This window comes from Sebastes umbrosus, chromosome 17, assembly GCF_015220745.1.
Source record: "Sebastes umbrosus isolate fSebUmb1 chromosome 17, fSebUmb1.pri, whole genome shotgun sequence".
NCBI lineage: Eukaryota > Metazoa > Chordata > Actinopteri > Perciformes > Sebastidae > Sebastes > Sebastes umbrosus.
The window spans coordinates 7900404-7926902 of NC_051285.1; the positions used below are offsets into that span (position 1 = coordinate 7900404).

Consider the following 26499-nt stretch of genomic DNA (forward strand, 5'->3'; position numbering starts at 1 on the left):
AGTCTTTCCATTTCTGCTGCCAGTTTGCTGCAGAGAAAAAAAAAATAGCCAGGATGTTTTCTTTGTCCTGAGCGACACTCCCTACATCTGACCTTGGCTTCAGATGAGGCTGTTTTGCTGTGATGCTGAGGAAATGTAACAACATCACAGAGAGCCAGAGGATCAACAGTTTTTTTAAATTAGTATTCTCTGTACTGTAACTCCTTTCTCATTTATTCTTTTCAGTAAACCTCTAGTAGCTACAATATCCAGCAAAAATATGACACACAACTGTTTAGCATTTGCAGTAAAAAAAGAAAGCTAGAGAATAAAGTAGTATTCTGCATCTGTGTTGTATTTCATACTTTTGTTTTCACCATGGAGCCATTATGTAGAAAGTAGGGCTGTCAATCGATTAAAATATTTAATCGTGATTAATCGCATTACAATCCATAGTTAATCGAGATTAATTGCAAATCAATCACACATTGTTTTAGTATTTAATACTCTTATCAACATGGAAGTGGACAAATATGTTTGCTTTATGCAAATGCATGTATATATTTACTATTGGAAATCAATTAACAACACAAAACAATGACAAAGCTTGTCCAGAAACCCTCACAGGTACTGCATTTAGCATAAAAAATATGCTCAAATCATAACATGGCAAACTGCAGCCCAACAGGTAACAACAGCTGTCAGTGTGTCAGTGTGCTGACTTGACTATGACTTGCCCCAAACTGCAGGTGATATCATAAAGTGGGCATGTCTGTAAAGGGGAGACTTGTGGGTACCCATAGAACTCATTTTCATTCACATATTTTGAGATCAGAGGTCAAGGGACCCCTTTGAAAATGGCCATGAAAGTTTTTCCTCGCCAAAATTTAGAAAGTGTAGTAGAAAGTGTTACCTTATCAGAAAACCCACCGTGGATGTTCACAAGAAAAGTGAGAAAAAGATTCAGACCTGCGAAACTGTGAGCACATAACATGTCCCAGAAGCATTGGTGCAACTAGAATGCTATTTCAAAACAAATCCAAGATTATCACTAGCCTGAATTTACAGTATATCCTTCCTCCATACCTTTGCCAGAATGACAGTATTTTGAAGCCTCTTATAAACCAGAGTAAAACAGTGGCAGCTGCATCATATTTTCCTTATTCCAGTCTGGGCTTCATCGTGTTTCATATTTTACATGTTTTCCTGATTAGCAGAATCAACTCTCTAATTGGTTGCTGTGTTCATATAAACACTCAGCGGGGTGTTTTCATTCTCTGGTCAAAGCTTTTACTCATCCAGTATCATCACAGTCCTGCAGAAGAGCCTTTGCATCTCTAGATATCAGTTTCTCAGAAAGAGGGACAAACTTGTTGATTTTCCTGTTTGACTTCTGTGGATTTTGACATTTTGCAATGTTTTATCAGTTGTCTGAAATATGTTCTGCATTTAGGAGAAGTGTCCATCACTATGAGGAAAGATTTTAATTTCTACAAGCCACTAGTTATATCTGTGCAATGCTGTAATGAAAGGCACTATGAACAAATATAAACAGCATCCTCGTTATTACTGTAATATTCAGTTTTTTTCTCCCCTTTCACCTGATAACATTGCCACAATGTTACACATCTTTTCTCCCAGTCATAACTCAGTCATGTTTATCCTCAACATCAAGATTAAACATCTATAAATCAGCTTAAAAATCATGGAAAACAGACACGCGTATAACTTAAGATCTTGTCTCATAATCAGAATTTTCTTCAGATTTGTTGTGCAACAATGCACAGGCATTATTTTCACCTTTTGATCCAATATTGAAGTCTGGCACCTTGCGCAACTATGACTCTAGGTGGAAAATGAGCTGAAGTTAGACCGTCTTAAAAGAGCATGCAAAATGAGAAAGAGCTTTTCAGATTTTTGTCAACAGCTTTCTCATTTTTGTTCTTAGACAGGTACTATATATAACAATTTACATGTATGACTTTCTCTGGGAATTGCATACTATTTCCGGTGAAATATTACAGTATGCAACACTGGACATTACGTCAGTGTGAATATCCCACAATGCAATGTGGTAGTAACGACAACGTTCATAGCAGACAATGGCACACTGCTCTGTAACATCAATAATGCTTCAACTGTAACTTTAACTGTAAGTATAAGATTTCATTTTGCTAGTCGTAACATACATTTTAAAGTAATTCAGACTTTGATTCTCACAAACCGTCGTTTTGGTCACATGAGGTTGGCACGGGTTACCATGGTAACACGTCACCTACCGGTAATGAGGCTCTCAGGAAGTGACGACGTAAATGACTGCTCAGTGCGTCCGAAGAGATACATACTACTGTTTATCACACAAAAGTATGTTGAACGACAGTACACATATTGGGTATATATTAGGCTACATAATATATTTCTACATATATATTTATGATTTTGGATGAAGCCTATAATTTCAGTATGTGTGTGTATGTGTGTGCACATACATGTAGTTTGCACATTACATGTGTTTGCTGCTTCCACGCAGATGTTTGTCTGCACACATGTATGCGCGTACTGTGGGGCCGATTCTGAATCCTTGATCTTCCACTGCATGAACTGGCATGGAAACACTCACACACACACACACACACACACACACACATACACACACACAAATAGGCTCACACACCCACTCCCCAAACCTAAACAATGATCCATCATAGGAATCCACATCCTCCTCTGGGCCACATCAGTGCCTTTGCTGCGGAAAAACTGATCCCAGAATCGGCTGCTAACTGTCAACTGCAGGACTCTGAGCCGCCCACTCACCACTAGAAAGAGACCACTGTGGACGCACGCATTTAATAGGCCTGCCATCACAGTAAATGGAGGCTTAGTTTGAGAGCGCTCTGATCTCTCTCTGGATTTGTGACGCTCCTCTTTTTTGAAAACACCCCAAGGAGAGCGAACACAATGGCGGATTTGTCGAGGCTGTAATTGTGATTTTAGTTTTAGTTTTGTTCCTTGTCATTGTAGGTGAATTGTCTGGCTTGTCGCAGCTGTCAGCGCGGTTTGTGTGCGGTGTGTGTGTGTGCTCGCATGCATGTAGGTCTACTCTCTTTCCTCTGAACACATGCAGTCATTAAGAGTGGCTGTCGGCAAACATTAGGTGACTTTTGATCCAAATTGAGCTACAATTTGAAAAAAAAACACCACCTGGCTTCCCATTAAATTAAAACTAATTAATGTTCAGTTTAAGTGATGAGAAAAAGCTCAATACACCACGGTGAATGTACAAATCAGCAGTTAGAACACATTAAAGGGTGTGTGTGTGTGTGTGAGGTCATCCTCAGCCCACTACTACCCTTGAGCTGCCCATTGCTTCAGTATGGACGTGGCCACCCACTCTCTCTGCCCTGCTCTACCATTTATATCAAACTCCACACATAATGGACCATCTGGGGACTCTGTATGGCTAACTCATTAGCATCACCACAAGTTTCCTCTTTGTGCCAGTTACAAAGTGATTTTTTTTGTTACTATTTCCCAGCCTCTTGGCAGCCGAGTCGACCGATATGTAAAGGTGGACGCGGCTAAGATAAATGTTGAGATTTGGTTCAGTGACAATTTTAAACAACATGGTTTTCATGGGAAGCTACGAACAGCGAGAGAGAGAGTGAAGCCTGCTAGTGAGTTTATTCTAAATCTGTTGTAACTTTACAGCGCTTCCACGGCGGGTAAACTACAATAAACAGAAGAAAATGTAAGAAAGAGTATCAGCTGTCCTTGAAGGATATTGCGGCTAAAAGCCACTGTTTTTACTGTAACCTATAAATGTTTTTTTTTGTTTTACTCTCAAAGTAGGCTAATCGAATTTATCTATTTCACTAAAGACAACAGAGCCAAACTGTTTCTTTATATTACAACTAAAGAGGACGGGTGTGTCAGAAAATCATATTACAAACTGTGCCACAACCACCAAAAATGTTGTAAATTACAATGCGGTCTTTGCCATTAAAAGCAGATGATTGTGTGCTTCGCTCTACTATTACTGTTATTATAGCTTTTAATTATATTTTATTACATTTTTATCATTTTATTGTCTCACACGCATTGGTCTCAAATTGTTAAATTGCTGAATTGTCTTTTCTGTTGTTTTCATGGTCTACACTTGTTCGGTCTTATTCTCGGCTCGTCAGTCATCTATGAAGCACTTTGAGCTGCACTAACCTGTATGAAAGGTGCTATACAAATACAGTTTGATTGACACCAAAACCAACAAGGCAAATTAAGCAGAAGCAATGCAAGATACAAAAAAAACAAAATGAAAATATGAAATTAAAAGCTGTAATTAAATGAGACCAAAGCAGAGAAGACAAAGTGTAATCAGAGTCAGACTGTGATTCTCATCGTCCTGCTTCACGCTGTGTGTTGTGTTCTGGTGGATGAAGCTCTGGGCAGAACCTTCATCACAGACAGAGTCTGGCCTCTCTGGCTGTGGTGAACACACTAACCACTAATATCAGGTTGGTTCAGCAGAGGAGAACAACAGCACGGCCACACTAACCAGACAGCTGCAGCCTCCTGCATCACAATATGCTCCAAGAGCAGGGATTAGCCACTCAGATAGCATAATAACAACAACAACAACAATACCGATGACACTAGTACAAATCATTTGCATAATTACTCTATACAGCTCCATCCACAGCTGCTGCCATGGAAATATTGTGTATATTATATAGAAAATAGTTGGTAGGCATAAGAGTAGTAGTAGATCACATTATATTTTATTTGTATAGCATTTTTAAAAATGTTTTAAGGTGTTTTACAGAGACTAATAATATGAGATGCAATAAAAAAAAACTGAACAATCACATGAGGATGATTTGTCTGCGATGCTTTGAGCAAAATGCTAATATCAGCATGTTAACATGCTTACAATGACAATGCTAACATGCAAAAGTTTAGCAGATAATATTTATATATATATATTTATTTAATATATTATATTTATATATATATATAATTATTATATTTATTTATTATATTATATTTATATATATATTATTATATTTATTTAATATATTATATTTATATATAATATATATTTATATATATCTTAATTTTATCATTAGTTTGACATTTGCTGATTAGCACTTAAGACAAATATAGCTGAGTTTGATGGAATCTCATTAGTTTTGCAGGCACCAAAGTATTGGGCAAATTTCAATTTTGACCTGATGATGGCGCTAGATAAAAAGTCAGGGGATTGACGAAGTTATTACAATTTGTCATCTAGGGACCTTGAATGTGTGTAGCAAAATTTCACCGCAATCCAACCAATGGTTGCCAAGATAATTATTGAAAACCGAAAATGTCAACGTCATGGTGACGCTATCACCTGACTTCCTTAGAAACATGCTTTCTAAGGAAGCATGTTTCCCTCCATCACAGGGCTCACCTGGAGTTACATCAACTTCATGATTTTTCTTCTTATAGGATTTAAAGACCTGTGCCCGGTTGCATAAAGTTTCAAACTTAAGTTTGTCCCTTATGCAAAATATTTCCCTAAGCTCAGAGGTTCATTTAGGAGTGTTACATAAAACCTCTTAGGTTGTCTCCTTGCCTGAGTGTTTAGGCTGTCACAGTATAGTTACTGTCAGAATACAGCACATGTGCACTGCAGTTACCATGGTTGCGCTTCACTCACATCATCATTTTTTAACATTGCTTGACAGCTTTGTTGTCAGTGTTAGCTATAGCTTCTCCAAAAAATGGACAAGAAAGACAATACGAAAAGAAAAAGAAAACCAGCTGGACAGAAAATGAGAATGTTGTTTTATCCTCGAAGAATACGGAAAGTGCAAGCACATAATCCAAAATAAATTTAACCTAGCGATAATAATACGCACAAGCAGAAGATGTGACTGACAAAATCAATTTGAGAAATGCTGCTGTGAAACAAACTGTTGATAAAATATTACTGTGACAGCAAGAAGGATGATAGCCAAAGACAGGAGTCGAGTAATAAAACAATATAGCTTATATATGAAACAGAGTTATGTTAATGTTTGGCTAACTAGATAAAAAGTTGCAAATGTTAATGTTACAGTGTTGACAATAAATAACAGCTGTTAACGCTGGCAAATCTTTATTCTCTAACAAGTTGCACATCGCTCATAGTGTCCCAAAAAATGCATCTTGGTATATCCTACTCTTCAGTCACCATAAATTAAGCCATTGTCTTATGTTCCAAATATTATTTCACTTTTAAGAGACTGGTATGGGTTACTAGGGACTTCAAGCAACGCATAAGGGAATACTTAAGGGCAAACACTTGGAGGTCAAAGGGTTTTCCCTTACAACATCCTAAGGAAATCCTTGTGGTGATTTTATGCAACAATGTTTTTTTCAAAGGCATATAGAATGAGAATTTAAAGGAAACCTTAGCCGAGTGGTTTTATGCAGCCGGGCACTGGTTCTGCAGAGGAAGCCTGAAACAATGGTATTAAATCACATAAAAACTGAACCAGGACTGGCCTGCTGTACAGCATGCATCTTGTGTGGCTCTCGTTAACAAATGTCATATTTGGTTGTAATCTTATGCAGAAGAAAATAAAATTCCTGAAACAAACCACTTTAGAGGAGACCATTGACCTCGTGAGAATAATGTGAGTGAGCATTTTTGAAGGATATATTCAGTGTTTTCCTGAGGACTTTTTCAGGAGCGCGCTTTGAACTTTGTGGAGGTCGTGGGATCTAACAGCCCACTGTGGCTAATTTAATGCCTGGTGGGTTCCCTTTATGATGATGGACATAAGATGCTCAATGTACTGTATGTCAGCCATGAAATCACTTGTCTTTATAGTCAATACTCCATGCATCTACTGGTACAAGCACTACGCCTTCTACTACAGCTGTGACTAATACCAGGGTCAGTACAACAGGAATGAATGAATTTAAAATATATATAACGCCTAGCAAAGTGAAATCTTACACTGAAATTGAGGCGTTATTGACGTTACAGAGCCGTTAGTCAACGTCTGTTATGACTGTTGTCGTCACTACCACATTGCATTGTGGGATATTTATGCCCCCATAGTGTCCAGCGTTGCATACTGTAATATTTCACCGGAAATAGTATGCAATTTGCATACTATTAGTTTCATACTTTTGGTTTCATACTAAGGTTTCGGACATACTAAAATATCTCACATACTGATTTAGCGTACTAAATAGCATGTCAGTATGGAATTTCATGGGCAACCCCTACTTCAGAGAGAAATAGTTCACTTTTTACTTGACTACATATTTGACACTTATAGTTCATTTTACATTTAAAAAATATATGATATGCTTAAATGATATGATGCATATCTAAAATTGGCTCCACATTGACGAACTACAATTTTAAAATGCAGAATAATATAATAATCTAAAATAATATAACTTTTAGTTTTGATAATTTAAGACATTTTACTGGTAATTGTAATTGTAAATGTAATTTTTACTAAGTAACATACTAAAATCAGGACGTTTACTTGTAATGGAGTATTTTTTAGACTAAAGTATTTCTACTATTACTTTAGAAAATGAGTATTTCTCCTACCACTGGGAATACTGAAGTGGCAGAGGATAGAATAAACAAGGTTATTCATGGGTGAAAGAGCTTTACTGAATCTTTGAGGAGGTTTATTTGCTGTATATCTGCAGGAATCATTTGTGTTGTCAAAACCATTTTTCCATTTACTTGTGTATTGTACATACAGTACTAAAATGATTTAATTGTGCCAATTTTCCATGAAACGTCTCGACTAAACTCTAAAATATTCTGGTGTGCAGATGGTCAATGATTGGACTGTTTGTCTCAAAAGTCTGGAAAAGAAGGCTGGAAAAGAGTACGTGCATCAAACCTTACCAAGTCTGATTCCATGTGCAAATATTTCATGTACTCATAAACTCATAAACACTGTGATTTTGATTACTATCACAACTTACTGTTGCTACTTATCAGCATTACAGTTTTCTAGCCCCATTAGTCTTCTTAATTTCTTTGATTTTACAAGCTAAAATTAACTTTGTCCTCACTAAAATGAAATGTTGGTGAATTGATATTACCACACGGGTGAAAATGTGCAATGGAAAAAGAAAAAAAAAGTTTGTTTCCGTTGAGCCAAGCTGCAGCATTGTGGTTCATCAGTGTATGAGCGTGTGTAGTGTCGGCTGATTCAAATCTAATGTATCAAGCTTTAAATAGCAGGCGCGTTGCCTCGACTCACCCTTTTCTTTTTTCTCGCAAAAGTGTGTGTTTGAGGCATCCTGGGGTAAGAGGCTGCATGTGCGCGTCCTGGTGTGTGTGACTCTGTGTACACATATGCATGTTTCTGTCTTTCTGTAAATATGTGTGTGTGTGAGTGTGTGTGAGGAGCGAGGAGTGAATGGCTTGGCTCCACATCAAAGGCCCCTGCGAGTCTCTGCATTAACGAGGCCCTTTGTTCCCTGCCTCCCAGATTACAGCACGTCTCTCCCCGTGCTGCCAGTGAGCACAGTGTGTGTGAGTGTGAGAGTGTGTGTGGAGGGCACAGTAACCTGTAGACCAAAGGCCAAGGCCTGATCCTCCTCCTCCTCCTCCTCCTCCTCCTCCTCATCATCATCATTCTTATCTAATGTAACCAAAAAGAAAGCTGATCCAAAAAGTTTCATTTTAGTTTCATTTCTGGGTTCTGGTTACACATTTTCATTGTTGCCGATTTATTATCATGTGATCATATACAGTACAACCCTGTATTATGCAATTCTATCACTAATTTATTCATACCAATTATGTATCTTATTGTTTATCTTGTCTATATCTGCTTCTTTATTGCAGAAAATGCTCTTGTGGACACCGTGGCTCTTATGCAAGACATGCAAATTGAAGTCAGCTATTACAGCATAAAAAATCTTCAAAATAGTAGGTGTATTAAAATAAAAAAAAGCAGAAACAAACAATAAAAAACAATTAATGATTAGCATCTTATGATCTTATGTTCCTTATTTAGAACAACACATATGGACTGAACCCAAATAGTCCCAGTTTATTTGTGTTCACTTGAAGAAATGAAACAATTTTAAGCAACCTGTCATGAAATGCAGTTCAAAAATAATCTCTCAAGCTCTACAGCTATACCTTCAGACCTGATGCTTCAACCTGCAAAATCACCTCGTCTCACCTCAATCAGCTCAGCAACAAACCTTGCGGCGTGTTTGTGTTTGTGCATGTTTTCGTGGTGACACGGCGTGACGCAGGAGCTCTTTTGCTGCTATTTCCAGTCACTATCAGCCTCTGTTTTTCATAAGCCAGGGCATGATTTGTTAATGCACGTCTTTAAAAAGTTCATGAACTGAAGCGGGCCTGAGCGAAGATGGAGCTGTTCCAACCACAGCTCGCTTGTTCTTTCCTCTGAGCACACAGGGACAAGAGAGCAGGCTGCTTTGCTGCGTGCAGGCATTTGAAGGGTTTTCTTTTAAACAGAGATATAGACGGTTGAAAACAGAAAAAGAGGGTATCTCCTCTTACACATAAAAAAGGATGGCACTTCAGAAGATTATCCTTGGAGCAGATTCAGTGCAATCAAGTCCTCAGTTACTAAATGAGCATGGTACATGGACATTTCTTCATATGTGTATTGAAATGTATTGCAAATTGATCCATAGCTTTTACTTTTGTTATGTGAGCTGATGTAGTTGCTGAACTTACTTCTCGATTTGTTTTAAGTAGCTCCAGATAAAATAAAATTAGGGCTGTCAATCGATTAAAATGTTTAATTGCGATTAATTAATCTGTTCAAAATGTAACTTAAAGGGAGATTTGTCAAGTATTAAATGCTCTTATCAACATGGGAGTGGGCAAATGTGTTTGCTTTATGCAAATGTATGTTTAAATTTATTATTTGAAATCAATTAACAACACAAAACAAGGAAAAATATTGTCCAGAAACCCTCACAGGTACTGCATTTAGCATTAAAAATATGCTCAAATCATAACATGGCAAACTGCAGCCCAACAGGCAACAACAGCTGTCAGTGTGTCAGTGTGCTGACTTGACTGTGAGTTACCCCAAACTGCATGTGATTATCATAAAGTGGGCATGTCTGTAAAGGGGAGACTCGTGGCTACCCATAGAACCCATTTTCATTCACATATCTTGAGGTCAGAGGTCAAGGGACCCCTTTGAAAATGGCCATGACAATTTTTCCTTGACAAAATGTTGTTATTTGTAGTTTCATATGATACCAGTATCTTCACTCTAGCTTTAAAACTGAGCTCGTTACAACCTCACTATTGTGTTAATGCGTTAAAGAAATTAGTGGCGTTAAAATGAATTTGCGTTGACGTGTTATTATCGCGTTAACTTTGACAGCCCTACATTCATTACATGTTTGCGCTGGACCCAAAGTCACAAATAAAGTGTTTGTATCTTGGCCCACTGATCCTCTACTCAAGACCAGCGACGTGTTTTCAAAGCTCTTTTCCTACACTGTTTATGTTTTTTTGATTTCACCCCCAAAGCCCTCTGCAGATTTGTGATATCAGCTCATACATTTTTGATAAGGAGTTAACGAAGAGGTAAAGGGACTGGATCAAAAGAGACGAACACATTCAAAACAGCAAACACTCAGCAAACTAGAGCTTGAACAAGCCTCATTATCTGGCACAACATATCAAGTCTTTTTTTATTTGGGTTTATTTTGCTGAGCCAGTACCCTCTGTTTTCAGTACTCACGCAGCTGCATGAGAGCTGAAACCAGTCTTGGCCACTGAGGGGAAACCTGAACCAGGTTAAGTGCCTTGCTCAAGAACATCTTAATGGGAACTATTTTCTCTCTGTTTTCTCCTTCGCATTCAAACCGATCAGTTCGTTGGTTTCAGGATGTAACCTTTATTCTTGATGGTAAACTGCGTATTTCCACCCTCTGTGTGCCACTTCTTAAATAAGTGTGTGAAATACTGAAATGATTCAAAGGTTATTCAGCCTCCTACAGACATCAAACCCACCTTCACAGGAGCTACGTGGCATCCCATCAATGTACTACTTAAGTCAACTTCAAATAAAAAAACATTTGCACACATAGAGTGGTTTCTACATTTCAAATGCAAGCTGTCTCTTAAGACACATCTCAGATAATAAATACGAGGATAAGTAGGATGGAATATCTGGTGAAGGACTCTCAGACATCTGATTAATTTGATTTAAAAACAGGGTAACCCTTATTCTGCTGCACAGAATTTATCATCATCTTTAACCTTATAATGTTTTTTTGCATGCAGTTTGGTGGTGGTCCACTTCCTATTTAAAAACAATTAAACACAAGTCAGTCATAACCTTTAATCTCATCAATTTGAATATTTGATGTTAGAGTAGTTTACTGTTTCATAGCAGAAACTTATATAGTCACAAAATAAAACTGTTGAATAGATTTGTTGAGGTTCCACATTGCTGGCTGGATGCTGCCTAGAAGGACATGGTTTTGATTGTAGGAAAACTACCAATAAAAAGCACACAAGTGGTTCCAGTTAAGAGCTGTTCGCTTGGATGTGGCTTAACCCCAATGAAAGGACATGATTTAATTACTCTGCAGCTTTAATGCGCCTGATGTTTCTTTAGAAAGCACAGTATATAATCTTTTTTTGAACCAACTGTGATTCATCTTCGTAAAAAAAAAAAAAAAACACGTTAAAGTAGGAACGTTTCCCCCCACCACTGATTGAGCAATGGAAAGCGACTCATTGTAATGATCTTCTCATATACATATATAGTCTTCAACACACTGACAGCAGAGTTGATGTTTGGGCATTTTACACTGAGTGGCATCATTTATTTGCACTGTCTTTTGTTTGGGGATCAGTTAAAAGCTCAACATGTTTCCCCTTACGGGTATTTCCTGTCACCACTGTGAGGGTCCCAACCTGTTTGGCTTGTAAACCCCTTAAATTGAAGCAAAGTCTACCTATATGCATATAACAGGAAGAGTGTGTTATTTTCCTTGTTTTATTTGAATAACTTTTAAAGGCCTGCTGAGGTAAAATCATTCACTAAATTCTAGGGCTGTCAATCAATGAAAATATTTAATCACAATTAATCGCATGATTATCCATAGTTAATCACAATTAATCGAAAATTAATCGCACATTTTTTATCTGTTCAAAATGTACCTTATAGAGAGATTTGTCAAGTATTTAATATCAACATGGGAGTGGGCAAATATGCTTGCTTTATGCAAATGTATTTATACATTTATTCTTGGAAATCAATTAACATCACAAAACAATGACACATATTGTCCATAAACCCTCAGAGGTACTGCATTTAGCATTCAAAAATATGCTCAAATCACAACATGGCAAACTCGTGGGTCAGAGGTCAAGGGACCCCTTTGAAAATGGTCATGCCAGTTTTTCCTCGCAAAAATGTTGTGTAAGTTTGTGGTGTTAATTAACCTCCTTCCCGACAATCTAGTATGACATGGTTAATACCAATGGGTTATTAAGATTTTCTAGTTTCATATGATGCCTGTATCTTCGTTTTAGCTTTGAAACTGAAACCGCTACAACCTAAAAACCACATGTTGCATTAATGTGTTAAAGAAATTAGTGGCGTTAACATGTTATTATATTATTAACTTTGACAACCTTACTAAATTCACAAGGAAAAATGGTGATGAAAGTCTGAAAAAAAATATATTTTTGTGTGGCAGAAATACCAAAAATCACCACTTGGTAACCATTGATCTCATACAACAGAATATATTTTTTCTTTTATACTTTTCCAATTTATATTTTATTCTTGCTCTGCATTTTGAACAGTATGCTAAGATAAAAAAAATGTTAACGCATAAATAGCAAAAATTGTCTTTCTGACTTAATTCAAATTTTAGCATTACCTACTGCACAGTCAAGTATATTTTGCTCTGTTATTTCCATAAGCTTCAGATAAACAAAAACATAAACATCTTTGCATCACACACGCACTTCCTTTATCAGAACAACCACAGTCGTTGTCTTGTTCAGATATAGCACTCGTATCTGTGTCTGTATGTGAAAAGCTCACCCTCTGGGGTCACAGCAGCGAGGCATCCTTTTGTTTTCTGTGTGGGCTGTTTATCTTTTCTATCTGCTCTATGTTTCCTTATTTGGCCATTCCTGCCAACAGATGATGTGTGACGTCACGACAGTCATTAGAGTTTGAGATAAAAGATGACGAGGAAGGATGCTAGGGTGCGTGTGAGTCACAAAAACTCTGGACTGATAAGGCAGGGTGGTGTGAACTTAAAATATGACTCTGATCTGACAAGTATAATTAAACCGCTCATAGTAAAACAGAGAAAGAGAGGATGTGTAAGTGTGTGTGAGAGAGAGAGACAGAAAGACAGACATATATAAAGAAAGAATGTGTTTGTAGGTCAAGGTATTTCAAGAGAGACTACATGTGGACAGAAAGTGTATTCATTTCTGGATTTGTGTATCTGTCTGTGAGAGATACAGACAGGCTGACTATGTAGCCTATAGCCTTAGGTGAACCTGCGAACTCATGTGATGGATGTGCGTAACCATCAGTGCAGATATTCATGGGAAACTGTGTTAAGATCAGAGCGCGGCGAGCTCACGAGGCAGCGTGGCCCGCGCAGGAGAGGTGCTGTCTCTCTGGAAAAACAGCTGTCTATATTTAATCAAGGCGAATAAACAAGGAGTTTAAACAACTCATTTATAATTTAGATTTGCATACATTAAAACCGCTCATTTTAATCTTTTTATTAATATGCATCGACGATATTGTATAAATATGCAGTTTTATGCAAATACCGGGCCCGTTTTCTGTTTGTATTTAATTCTGTTTCCCAGCTGTGGATCATCATTTTCATTCAAGGCAACCGACTCAGATTAAGTCAAGTATTAAGTCACAGCATGGGAGTGTATAAATATTTCTCAATTAAAAACTCTGAAGACCAGCTATGCTACTGTATCAGCATTAAAAATGCATTGGCATTGGGAGGAAAATAGGGGAAGGCAAGTTACGAGTTTGATAAGACATCAGAACTTCAAGTCGACATCTTTGAACTATGTTTTTTTTTCTTCTTCTTCTTCTTCTTTCCCTCCTCAAATCAAGTAGTTGCAACAGCTAACACTTTTTTGCTGTTTTGGAGAACTGTTACAAAATCTGGGGGATGTAAGGACCAGTCAAAAACATGCAGTGCATCTGTTATTGATGAGCATGCCGTGCCTTCTGATGTTTTTCACAGAATGTCCTACATTTTGCAGTTTTCTTGCCTGAGCTGCCACTTCTCTGCCCATGCAAATGAGGAGGTTTTGTTCCAAAATGTGAAATGAACAGTGTGACAACAGCCGTAACAAAAGGACAGCTGGGATAATAGGAGTAAAACTCACAATGCATAATTACCAAAGTTATTAACTAACTAGATGATGATAACACCCCCCCCCGCCCCCCCCCCCAAAAAAACAGTAACATTTGATATAAGTATGTACTACATTTTTCTTCATAGAGCTGTATGGTTAGGTTAGGAATCACTGAAAGTATGTTGACTAATGAGAAAAGGTCAACCTTTAAATCCTGTGCTCATGACACAACACACGTTTAACTTGAACCAATCACAAGAAAGAGAGGGCAGGGTTTTACACACCACAGGCAGCTGATAGGATCCACTGTCTCCATCACCACCGCCGACACAGACAGCCCTCTCTTTATCAAAACAGAACACACACAAAGCGAAAGTCAGGTTTTTGTGTGGGTGTGGGTGTGTGGGTGTGTGTGTGTGTGTGTGTTTTGTGTTAATTTACATCCGTTTCATAAGGTACCAAAAATGTTGCATGTTGTAGCAAATGCACATTGCACAGATTTGCAGTTTATCACCTCACATGTTTTATTACCAGACACAGGTCGTCGCCACATTATCTTGCATTTTCTTAATATTAATGTTTTATATTCATTGATGTATTTCCTGCATGTGTGCTGCTAATATTCCACAGCCAATGTATGATTGCAAACTAGAAGCACTCAAATGCAGGAGTTTCTTTTTTCAAGGTTCAAAGGTTCAAGGTTCTTTATTTGTCATGTGTCAATTCCAGCAAAGCAGCCATTGGCAATGAAAATCTTTGGTCTCAGGCTCCTTCAACAATGCTCATAAAATATGTATTTATAAAAGGGGGAATCACACAAGTAAATGTGAAAGTAAAATGATAATCTAAGGCATAAAATAGTGCAGTTGAAATAAATATAAACATAAGTAGGTATAAAGTAGTAATGTTAATGTAAATTTATAATTTTTTTGACGACAGTATTTCAGATGGGAACACTGAATGTAAACAGAATGTAGTATGTATAGAGAAGTAATAAATATGTATGTGCTATACACAGAGGTGTAACAGATTGTAAAACAGTAAAGTAAAGTGACAAATGATGAGCTCAGGAGCTCAAGAGTTCAGAGTTTTTAAATGTATTTAATGTTTATTTGTATAGATAACTGAGGATGCATTTGATGATGGAGTGTAGCTGATAAGAAAAGGAATCTAAAATATGTAAATTTCATGATTAAACAAAATCAATATTTGTGCATCTTTAAATAATAATATAGGTTTGTTATTATCTTCATTAAAATCCTGGAGAATGTGCATTCATGTGACCAGAACTAAAGTTCAGATGAAGCATAGACAATAATGAACCGGCTCCACATTGGAGGAGAAAATCCTCTTCTCCACATTTGAATGTAAAAAATGAGTTTTAGCTCCTCAAAGTGGATCATTGTCATTTGGAGATAATTTGATTTTAAATCAGTTGGTGACAAAAAAAAGTGCAGATTCTGTGCAAACTTTGCTTTAGGATTAGGGCTGATCTCCAAAGTAATGAGGTAGAGATCCTTTCAATATTGTAAATAAGAAATATAAGTTAAACAAAATTAAAACATAAATCTAGCTGCAGCTAGCTTCCTAAGTAAAGTAGAAATATCTCTCTGCAAAAATACTTTATTTAAAAGTTCTTAAAGTGAAATGTTACTTAAGTAAAAGTACATATGCGAGGTTGGGCTAATGTTAACTTATTTACAGTATATACTGTTACAAATTTATTTGAGCTCATCATATTTTTTTATGCAAAATGTAATCAATTCTTTATTGCATATACAGTGCACATACAAACAAAACACATACAAAGGAGTTATCAATACAGACAAGTAATGTTAGAGCCAAGGAGACTCTTTTAAATGAAAACATTTAACAAAGACCACAAATTAATAATTAATTAATACATTTTTATTTTTTGAGGTTAAAATAGTTTTAATGTAATGTTTGGTTTCATTTTTAAATCTTATAAATAAGGGTTTAGATTGGCTAAATTTGTATTTATGAATTTGAAATTTTGCGTACAGTTACAAACTTAATTTGTAAAGTAGCTATATCTGTTAGATAAATGTAGAAGTGGTTTAAAATGGCATGACATGCAAATACTCATGGAAGTACCTCAAATGTGTACTTGAGTAAAGGTAATTAGTTACTGTCTAGTGTCCACCACTGGAAATAAGGAAGAAAAAAAAAATCTGTTTCCTGAAACCAGAAAACTAATCAGCAGTCCAGACCACAATATTGAACAAACTACCAGTATTAAAGGTCCCATATTGTAAAAAGTTAGATTTTTCATATCTTTTACATTATAAAGCAGGTTTAAGTGCTATGTACATATGGTGAAAATATCAAAACGCTCAATATACGGAGAAATACACACAGCCCATATTCAGAAATTGCGCGTCTAAAACTAGCCGTTAGGATTTCTGTCCATTTAGGATGTCACAAATATACAATATATACAGACCATTATACGGTTTTAAACATTCTAAATGTGTCCCAGTTAATTTCCTGGTTGCAGTGTATGTGCATAACATCAACTGACAGGAAGTAAACATGGACCCAAACTGTTGCGTAGCAATGCAATTCTGTTGTAATTCCATTGAAATGCACTAAAAACGGAGCGTTTCGGACAGAGAGTAAATACAGGTATATATTCAGGCAGACAGTACAAAGGAAATAATGTGTTTTTTGAACATTACAGCATGTAAACATGTTCTATTAGAAACACAAAATAAAAGTATGAACCTGAAAATGAGCACGATATGGGACCTTTAACATTCACCTGAAGCCATTCTATCTACATATCTCTGCATTTGTTTGACTTTATAGTGAAGTTTTGGTCCGCAGCCAGGGGACCGTGGACGGCGTGAACATGACTTTTTTTCTCCTAAATTTATGACTCTATTCTCGTAATATTACGACTTTTCTTCTCGTAAAATTACGACTTTATTCTCGTAAAATTACGACTTTATTCTCGTAATTTTAAAACTTTCTTTCCCGTAAAATTACGACTTTGTTCTTGTAATATTCCGACTTTTTTTTCTCGTAAAATTACGACTTTATCTCGTAACATTACGACTTTTTTTCTCGTAAAGTTATGACTTTATTCTCGTAATAAAATCTCTGATTTTTTTTTTCACCACTGGAAATAAGGAAGAAAAAAAAAATCTGTTTCCTGAAACCAGAAAAAAAAAATCAGCAGTCCAGAACACAATATTGAACAAACCATCAACATTTACCTGCAGCCATTCTATCTACACATCTCTGCATTTGTTTGACTTTATAGTGAAGTTTTGGTCTGCAGCCAGGGGACCGTGAACACGCCCCTGGAAGTCATGAATAATGCGTGTAGAGCTGAGCTGAGCTCAGGGAGAGGAGGATGTCTCTTTAAGAGGCTCAGCCCTCTCAGTGCAGAAACAATCATGAACAACCCCCCCAACAAGTCATCGGACCTGTCAATCATCCGGTCGGCGCCCTTTGATGTCGGGACTCGTTGCCTTGTGTTGAGCTGTTAGCTGTAGTAGGAAACATTAGTCCTCTATATACCAAGCAGCAGCAGACAGCCAGCCGGGGGACGACACAGAGCAACTTTTTCCCTCTCTGTGTGCTGGAGGTTTCTACACTTTGGAGGGCAGACTGAGGAGATTTAACAGAAAGAAAAAGTCCCTTAATTTATACTTTTTTTTTTGGTTGTTGTTATCATTAAGAGTCTAGAGGAGAGTCTTTGGAGAAGTAGTAGTAGAGACATGCCTCAGCTGAGCAGCGGCGGTGGGGACGACCTGGGAGCCAATGATGAGATGATTGCGTTCAAAGACGAAGGAGAGCAGGAGGAGAAAATCCAAGAAAACGCGTTCACGGAGAGAGACCTGGCCGACCTCAAGTCCTCTCTGGTGAACGAGTCGGAAATAAATCAAAGTCCGAACGCAGCGGTAAGGTGGAAACGGAGAGTGTGTGTGTGTGGAGTGGATATTTCACAGGGAAAAAGAGTGTCTGTGAAGGGAAAGCTTGTTTTATTACACGCACTGTTGGATGAATAACCCAACATAATGCGCACAGAGTTGCCTTCAGGGTTACAGGACATTCTCATGCTTTAACACAGTGACAAGGGGTATAATAGTAGGATAATGAACACACATTAAAGTATGATAAGTCTTTGACACTCTGCAAAACTTGTGTAGTCGCCTTTTTCTTTACTTTTTTCTTGGAGTATCTGACCCCAAAGTGTTTGTTGTCGGTCTCTCTCCAGGCGGTCAGACGAGGACATCACGGAGAGCAGAGGGGCTACCCAGACAAACACCGGGAGCATCACGACGGAGGTAACAAGATTCTAGAGTTTTATTTGCCATTTGCAACAAAGTACATTGGGATTCTGGAATTCTATTTGGAATTGGAATTCTGAGCAGTTTACACCTAAGTCAGCTTTAAGAAAAGAAAAAAAGGTAGAAAAGGCATAAGATGATTACAGTACAAAATAAGTAGCACATTCAACTACAACACAATCAATAAATACATTATTACAATATATAACAGTGTAGTAAATCAATAAACTAAACTACCCTCTGCATAGGAGCGATACCCCCAGAATACACATATACAGCAAATAAATAAATACTTCCAAAAATGAATACAAAATAAATGCAAAAATAAATAAGTACATTTAAATATTTATAAAAATAAATACACAAATAAATAAAAGGGAAAATTAAACAGAAACACAAATAGATAAAGGATTAAATTATGAATTAATTAATGGCTAAATTAATTTTTAATATTTTTGCTACATTTATTTATTTATTTATGAAGTTATGTTTGGTGTTGGCAGGTTGTTTTGAAGTGAGGGTTTTTTGAGGTACTTATTGTATTACCTACAGTAGATGGAGTTTGGAGAAACAGACAGGAGTACCAACACTGGAGCAAAGCAATGTACTGCTAACTAAACTACCCTCTGAATAGGAACGATACCCACCAGAATACAAGTATACAGTGTATATGCTCCATGACCATGTCAAAAGAACTTGTAACTCTTAAAAATATTTCAAAAAATAAATAATTAATAGCATATTGCATAGCATTACAGTCCATTCAGTTCAGGTGTACTGTGTGTCAATAATGGTATGGAGGTGAGGTGTGGGGTATTTGTGTCCCTCTTTAATGTCCTTTGCCACCAGTCTTATTGTAGCTGGGAAGAAGCTGTTGTGAAAGAATAAAAACATTTACACACTCACTCAAGTGAGTATAGCCACTTACTATCTGAGAAAACAGCTAAAGAACCCCCCCCCACTGTGTCCTCAAAGTGAGGACTCCAGGAGGACACGTGTTGGTTGCAGCATTAAAACCAACTTCAAAGAGTTTGTTTTCAGGTGTACACTGCAAAAGATGTCCACCATGTCTCTACTTTATCTCTCAAATCCATCACTTGGGTGGGGTTGAGATTTCCTGTGTTACAGTTTTATGACGACATTCAAGTCGAGATAACCTGCTTTAAAATGTATCAAGTTATTTAGTGTCATCAGGATGAGATCATTTCACTCTTTGCTCAACTTGTATCAAACATCTTCATACTACTATAGTGTGATCATCTGCCCTGTGCTCTTGTATCTAAATACATTTTAGATTTACAGCCCTTTTTTAGAGTCAACCCTTGACATTTTTTGCAGTGTAGCTTTTGCCAAAAGTGGGGTCAACCAGGGTCCTTGAGAGGTTTATTATTTTTTTCATCTCAAATGTAGTATTTTTCACCTAGAAAGAACAGAGTAATTTCCTTTCCCCACACCCCTGTAATGAGGCATATGTAGATATGTATACATGGCAGTTTAATTATAGGTTGTACTCAAGGTGTGTCCCTCATTCCAAACATTTCCAAAAGAATAAATGTTCTCACATTGTGTTGTGCAAAATCTTCATCAAATATGGATTTCAAATGCATGTATTTGTATAAACCCACAGACTTGTGCAGCACTGAATGATTCTGATTGCATGCTTGGATTATTTAATTTTTCTGTCTTCTTGGTTAAACCAAGACGTTAAAAGTTTTGGCTCCTTTCGATGACAAGGGATGTGCTTATGTATCTAAATACATTTTAGATTTGACACCCTTTTTAGAGTCAACCCTTGACATTTTTTTGCAGTGTAGCTTTTGCCAGACTTTGCCAAAAGTTGGGTGAACCAGGGTCCTTAAGAGTTTTAGTATTATTTTTATTCTAAAGGGTTGCCACCCAATAAGAACAGAGCAATTTCCGTTTCCCTCCCTATAATGAGGCACATGTAGATAATATATACATGGCAGTTTTAATTATAGGTTGCACTCAAGTTGTGTAACTCATTCCAGTCATTTCTAAAAGGAAAAATGTTCTCACATTGTGCAAAATCTCCATCAAATGTGGATTTGCGTGTATTTGGAAAAACCCATAGAAAAGACTTTGAGTACAGCTTTGAATGACTCTGATTGCGCGCTTGGATTATTTTGTTTTCTGTCACCTTGGTTACGACCACGTTAAAAGTTTTGGCTCCTTCTATGACAAGGGATTAGGCTGGAACGGTGAGAAAGTTCAGTGTGCGTCTCTGTGACATACAGAACAGGTATAACCTAGTTACAGCTGACCCACAGAGAGGCCTCTGATGCTTAATATGGGTGGTGGTGGTGATAGATAAATTAACACATAGGCTACAGGAGTTCACACCTCTCAGGCTAGGTGATGCTTGTAACGCTTTTGTCTCAAGTGTTGTAGTCTGTGCTCACACAAGGATATAACATGTAGTAACTAGAACACTAGTAAATAGTTGACCTACTTTGTATGCACGATTATTTTGGATGTTTCTTTTAGTTCTGAGGCACATTTTATAGCACCGTTATATTCATTTAAATCAAATTTAAAATGCTGATACTCGTCCTCTCAGACACCAAACCAAAAGATTTTTCTCAGAAAAGAAACAATTTCTACAAACTGGCAGTATAAGTGGTTCCATTTAAGCATTCTTGAAGTTTCTAACTCTTGTTTGTTGTTTTTATGTCCGGCCTGGCAGTGTCGAAGCATCAAGATGGAGGCATGTACAAGACGCAGGCGTATCCGAGTTATCCGTTCCTGATGCTGCCTGACCCCTACCTCCCCAACAGCTCGGTTTCTCCATCTGTAAGTCCATTTCTGTTGTAATTCTCCTGCTGGCTACACTGCTCTGGTCATGATGGTTTCCTGTGTCAGTAAAGCTGAGGGCAGTCTGAGGTCCTTCATGTTTGGACTCCAGCCCAAGTTTGTGCACTTCAGCTGCTATTTGTATTTTTTCAGTATCAAGTCCAAACACTGAACAGAAGGGGATTTTTTTTAATGATATTCAATGTTGGTGGTGATGCTCTTGCCATAGTAGCTCACCACTGCTGAAGAAATAACAAAAAAGACAGAAACATACACTCAGGATAGAAATGTTTCAAGTCTGGTGGCCGCTGGCTAATATTTTTTTTTTGGCTGAAGCAAATAGATCTTCAGTTACCAGAATTCAATAGTACCAAACAGAGATGGCGAGGACATGATGGACAACAAAGTACTGGAGATTTTTCTGTTTTTTTAAAATAAATATTTCGTCTGGCTGCATAATTTGCATTTAATTTGTTGCGCATCTGGTCTTGCAAATTTGTAAACTTTCCCTTACATCAGCCTAAAAATCAGTGACGTCTTTCCCTATTAGATGAGATTGGCATACTATGGCCTCAAATGTCATATTTAAGACATTTTACTTCTCACAAAAATATATTTTTTTATCTTTTTTTAATGGCTCCTTCGTGGATGAATCAAATATTCTGAGGGGTTTGAATTAAAAGTATATTCATGTCAGTTACCTGCCTGCAGATAGTTATATGTGACTGAGATCTTAATGATAACATGACGCACGCCTCTGTCAGTTAAGCCCAAGAGACACTTCCTTCACACGTACAAATCACAAAAACAGAAACAGTTGATTTATTTCAGTCCTCGAAGGCGCCTGTAGTTTAATACAGCGTAGGTCGATTTAGGTTTAAAAGAACCGCCGTCAGTGTGAGATCACAGTCGCAGGGCTGCAAACCAGTCACTAACTTTACATGTGCTCTGATTTTGCTTTGAACTGTGCTGTTTCCCGCCTAACTGCCTTATGAAATACGGCGCTACTTAAAACATGCTTTCCCTCATGGGCGCCGCAGCCTCATGAGGGAAAGCGGAAAAAAGAGCTTGTTTTTGTTTACGCCTTTGCTGAAGTTGGAATGTCGTCATCGTGAAGCATTTCGCATGACGTTTCCCATCTGTTTGTACTGTGCGTGAATGTGCAAGAGGTTTGTTGCTGCCTTAATAGCTGCTCTGAGTGTTAAACCGCTAAAACAAACATCAGAAAGACTCATGGAAGGATTTCAAGTATGCAGTATCACTCATCCAGCCAGACAGCCCTAAAAAATTAATCATAAAATCCCTTCAAGTCACCCATAAGAACCAATATCCATGGATAGGCTGACTAATTGCACCAAACATGAGCGGTTGTGCCTAATTCATTTTTCACGTGCTGTGTAATCCTGTTGCCTGAATTAACCCCCTGCTCCTGCAGACAAGACGTTGCTAAACAGCACAGATGCATGTTTATGAGATCACACGTACTGTTGGCTGATCTAACATGAGGCACAGTGAATCAGGAATGTGCTGTATCACAAAATCTACTTTATGGTGGAAAATGTGATTTGCTGGAGTGTTTTTTCCTTCTTCAACGTGAGGGTCGAGACCGAGTGGTTGGTCATGGGAGATGTTAAATGGGTCATTGAAGGGTCAAAAAATAGATCTCCTCATAAAAATATTCCTTTAAAATACCTCAAGCTCCCCACATTTTAAAAAAATGAATTTTTCAAGCTGTAGTCTATGGGAAAATAAACTTTCATTTCAATGTCAAGGCACCTGTGAAAGTTGCTTCTTTGCTTCACCACAGCTGTATAAAGCGATAAAATGTTTCAAAATAAATGTAAGCGACCCTGTTTATGACCTCTCTTTGACTTTAAAGTACCTTTGTACTTGAATTATGTGTATGTTTAGTTTGACTTTAAGCCGGCAGATTTGAACTTTGACTGAAAACAGGTTAGCTAGCCAATCTTTTACAGTGTTTTTACAGTGTTTTTTTGGTGTTTCTTGGAAAGAAAACTTTGGATTATAAGCTCCAGTTGTTTTGGTCTCAATTTTACGCGTAAAAAGGTGCATTTGTTTGTGCGAGACGTACATGTACATACAACAGCATCTCCCAGGAAATCACATTCTCCCTGTGTCTGCTATTCACTACACTGTGATTGAGAATCTAATTTGAATGAACTACTCTAGTACAAGAGAGCGTATTTCCTTAAACGTCTTTTATACTCGTCGTTGCATAACACGGCACATCCGGCATCGCGTTAGACAAACACAGTGAGCAAGTGTGATGGTATGTGTCGCTCATCAATGTGTCTCCACTTCTTTCACCTTCATCCTCTCTTCTCTTTCTCCAACCCTGGAGTGCCAACCGCAGAGCCTCTCAGAGATTGTTTTTGTTGAGGGTGGGGATGGTGAAGGGGGTTGGGGGGGGGGGGGGGCTGGTGGTGGCAAGATAAAGAGCACTTTCTTTCCCCGTGTGTCTTCGAGACTCCACACAATGCTCACTTGTTGCTGCTCCCCTTGTAATTAGCCCGCTGGTTGCGAGGCGGTAGCGGCGTATCAGGCCCCGTCTACCTGCCACTTGAAAGGCCTGAGCATAGTGGTTTAGAGGGTTTGGGGGGTGGGGGTGGAGGGGATGATTATGGATGGAAGAGATGGATCGGAAACTATAGGTCTGGGAGACTTGCAGGAAAAAAAGGGCTGTTTGGTGTTTTCCTAGTGTTGTGGTGTTAATGTGGGACAAGGCGACGCATGTTAACGTCTCTGTCTGTCTGTGTGTGTCCATGTCTGACTGACGTCTTTCTGTCTTGGCATTGAGAGTTTCACTATTTGCTGCTAGTTTCCAATTCCACGAAATGAAGTAGCCTGTTGATTACTTTTTTGAGTCATCATTTAGTTTGATAAATGGATAATAGTAATGATTTCCTAGAGCCCAAGGTGCCGCCTTTTAAAAAAAAAAAAATAATAATCTGACGGGCAGTACAAAACCCAAAGATATTCAATGTAACAAAGATGTAAAAAGCAGCAAATTCAAGGAGACAGAAGCAGATATTTCAGAATTATTGATGATTCAGTCAATCCATCAGTCGACATATTGTTTCAGCACTACTAGTTTGTTTTATGTGTCAACTTACCCGTTCAGTGATAAAAACATCTGCTGCTACACGTCATGCTAATATTTCATTATGTGTCCTGAAGGTTGATAAATTGAAAAAAATAAATATGTGGACAGTCTTGTTTGGATTGTCCTTGAAGCTATTTCAGATGATTCATGCACTGCAGAGAGATTTTTATTCAGTTTGCAGCTGAAATAATTAGTCGGTCAATTTATTATTTAAATAAGTGATTTTTTTTTAAGAAAACATGCCAAACATTTGTTGGTTCCAGCTTCTCAAGTGTGAGGATTTTATATTATTTTATTATTATTGTGTCATGCATAAATAATATGCCCAGCCCAAACGGCCTTACAGGACACCACTACTTAGAAAATAAAGAAAAGACAAAGGCAGAAACCAGAGTAGCAATATAAAATACAAATAATACTAAACAAATAAACCATTCTGATGTTTTTTCCAAGCTTGAGAAATAAAAGTAGCCAACTTCTAAGTATTAAAATGAAAGGAAGTGAGGATTTGTAAATTGAAAGAGACATCTGAAGATGTTACCTTGGGCTCTGAGAAATTGTGAAGGATAGTTTTATTATTCAAGAAAAATAAATCTGTAGATGAATTGATAATGAAAACAGTTGCAGCCCTAATTCTGTTACCGTCAGTTCATTTGGAAGCAAGGACAATCGCTCTTTGGTAGACCAAAGTTGTGTATTAATTTTGCAACCGGTTTGTTGAGTAGCAGTGACGGTAATCTTCTATAAATCAGTGGGAGGCTGAATGTTGTCAGCAGCTAAGATGAACAAACAACAACAATTTCTCAAAAGCCTCTGTGTGTTCCTGTAAACTGCTTTAAACTGTTGAACTCATTGTGAGAGCAACAGCTGAATGACTGAAAGAAAAAATATCACAATTAATATCTGACTGTCTGTATCTTCCCCTCCACTCCCCTGGTTACGCCATGTGGGTTTATCTCTGTTCGTACAAGACTAATCTAATAATTCCATGTTCCTTTCAGATTATTTTATATTTGGGTATTCACACCGTTTGAATATATATATATATATATATATATATATATATATATATATATATATATATATATCCCAGAATGAAAATTTGAGTGAGAACTTGTCCAAGGACGTCAAACGCTTGTCTCGACCGTCGGGGGTCACATTGCATCTCACAGAACAGGAGCTAAAAAAGATTTCCCAGGGCTGTTTTGTTCTGAAAAGATTAACATATTATTTTCCATGTTCACCCGAACCAGATTGTCTTGAAACAGACAAAAAGACGGATACATCACACCCCTTATTATTCTGGTATTAATGTTAACATCTCATGTAAAAAAAAAGCTTCTAATCTCTACTGCTGTATTCCCTCCTCATCCCATTCAGCGATAATACTCCTATTACAGCATTTCATGGGACATTTCACTGTTGTTACATTAATGTAGATATCAGCTGTCCTTTCAGAGGAAGTGGCCAAAGAAGGAGATTTGTGGAATTCAAAGATATGACTAAACTCCCCCGGCTTGTTGTCTTTGGATAAAGCTTTATCTGGAGGGTGTAAGACAGTGCACGTTGTGTTTGTGTGTGTGTGTGTGTGTGTTTGCTGTTTAACTTCATTACACTAAGTAATTTGTATGTATCGGAGGTTTTGGCATGTTTTCTGCATCTTCATCTGCATGTTTTCTCCTCAAGTTTGTTGCCGTAGGCTTGTGTTTGTATCCAGGGTTCATGGTGTGTTTTGTGTGCTAATGTTTGGTGTATGGTGTGTGTGTGTGTGTGTGTGTAGAGAGAGTTTGTGGATGCAGTGTGTGTGTTAGACCTTTGCTGTGTGTGTATAATGCTGTGGATTACTAGCAGACTGTTTTTCAGGGGATCATGACTCTTTTGTC

The 26499-nt window shown here is 37.6% G+C and overlaps 1 protein-coding gene across 18 annotated transcripts in view; it reads left to right on the forward strand.

Annotated features, from left to right (window-relative positions):
• The first annotated feature begins 17720 nt into the window (after positions 1-17720).
• tcf7 (transcription factor 7) overlaps positions 17721-26499 on the forward strand; it is an 83585-nt gene continuing 74806 nt past the window's right edge. For 4 of the 18 annotated variants that reach the window (XM_037748644.1, XM_037748646.1, XM_037748642.1 and 1 more), the window contains exons 1-3: positions 17724-18291; positions 18609-18678; positions 21386-21492. In XM_037748644.1, coding sequence (XP_037604572.1) covers positions 18109-18291; positions 18609-18678; positions 21386-21492 — 360 coding nt within the window. In that variant the 5' untranslated portion in view covers positions 17724-18108. Of the gene's footprint in view, positions 18292-18608; positions 18679-21385; positions 21493-26499 lie in introns of all 18 variants that reach the window. The other 14 variants (XM_037748643.1, XM_037748651.1, XM_037748652.1 and 11 more) reach the window with 8 other exon arrangements.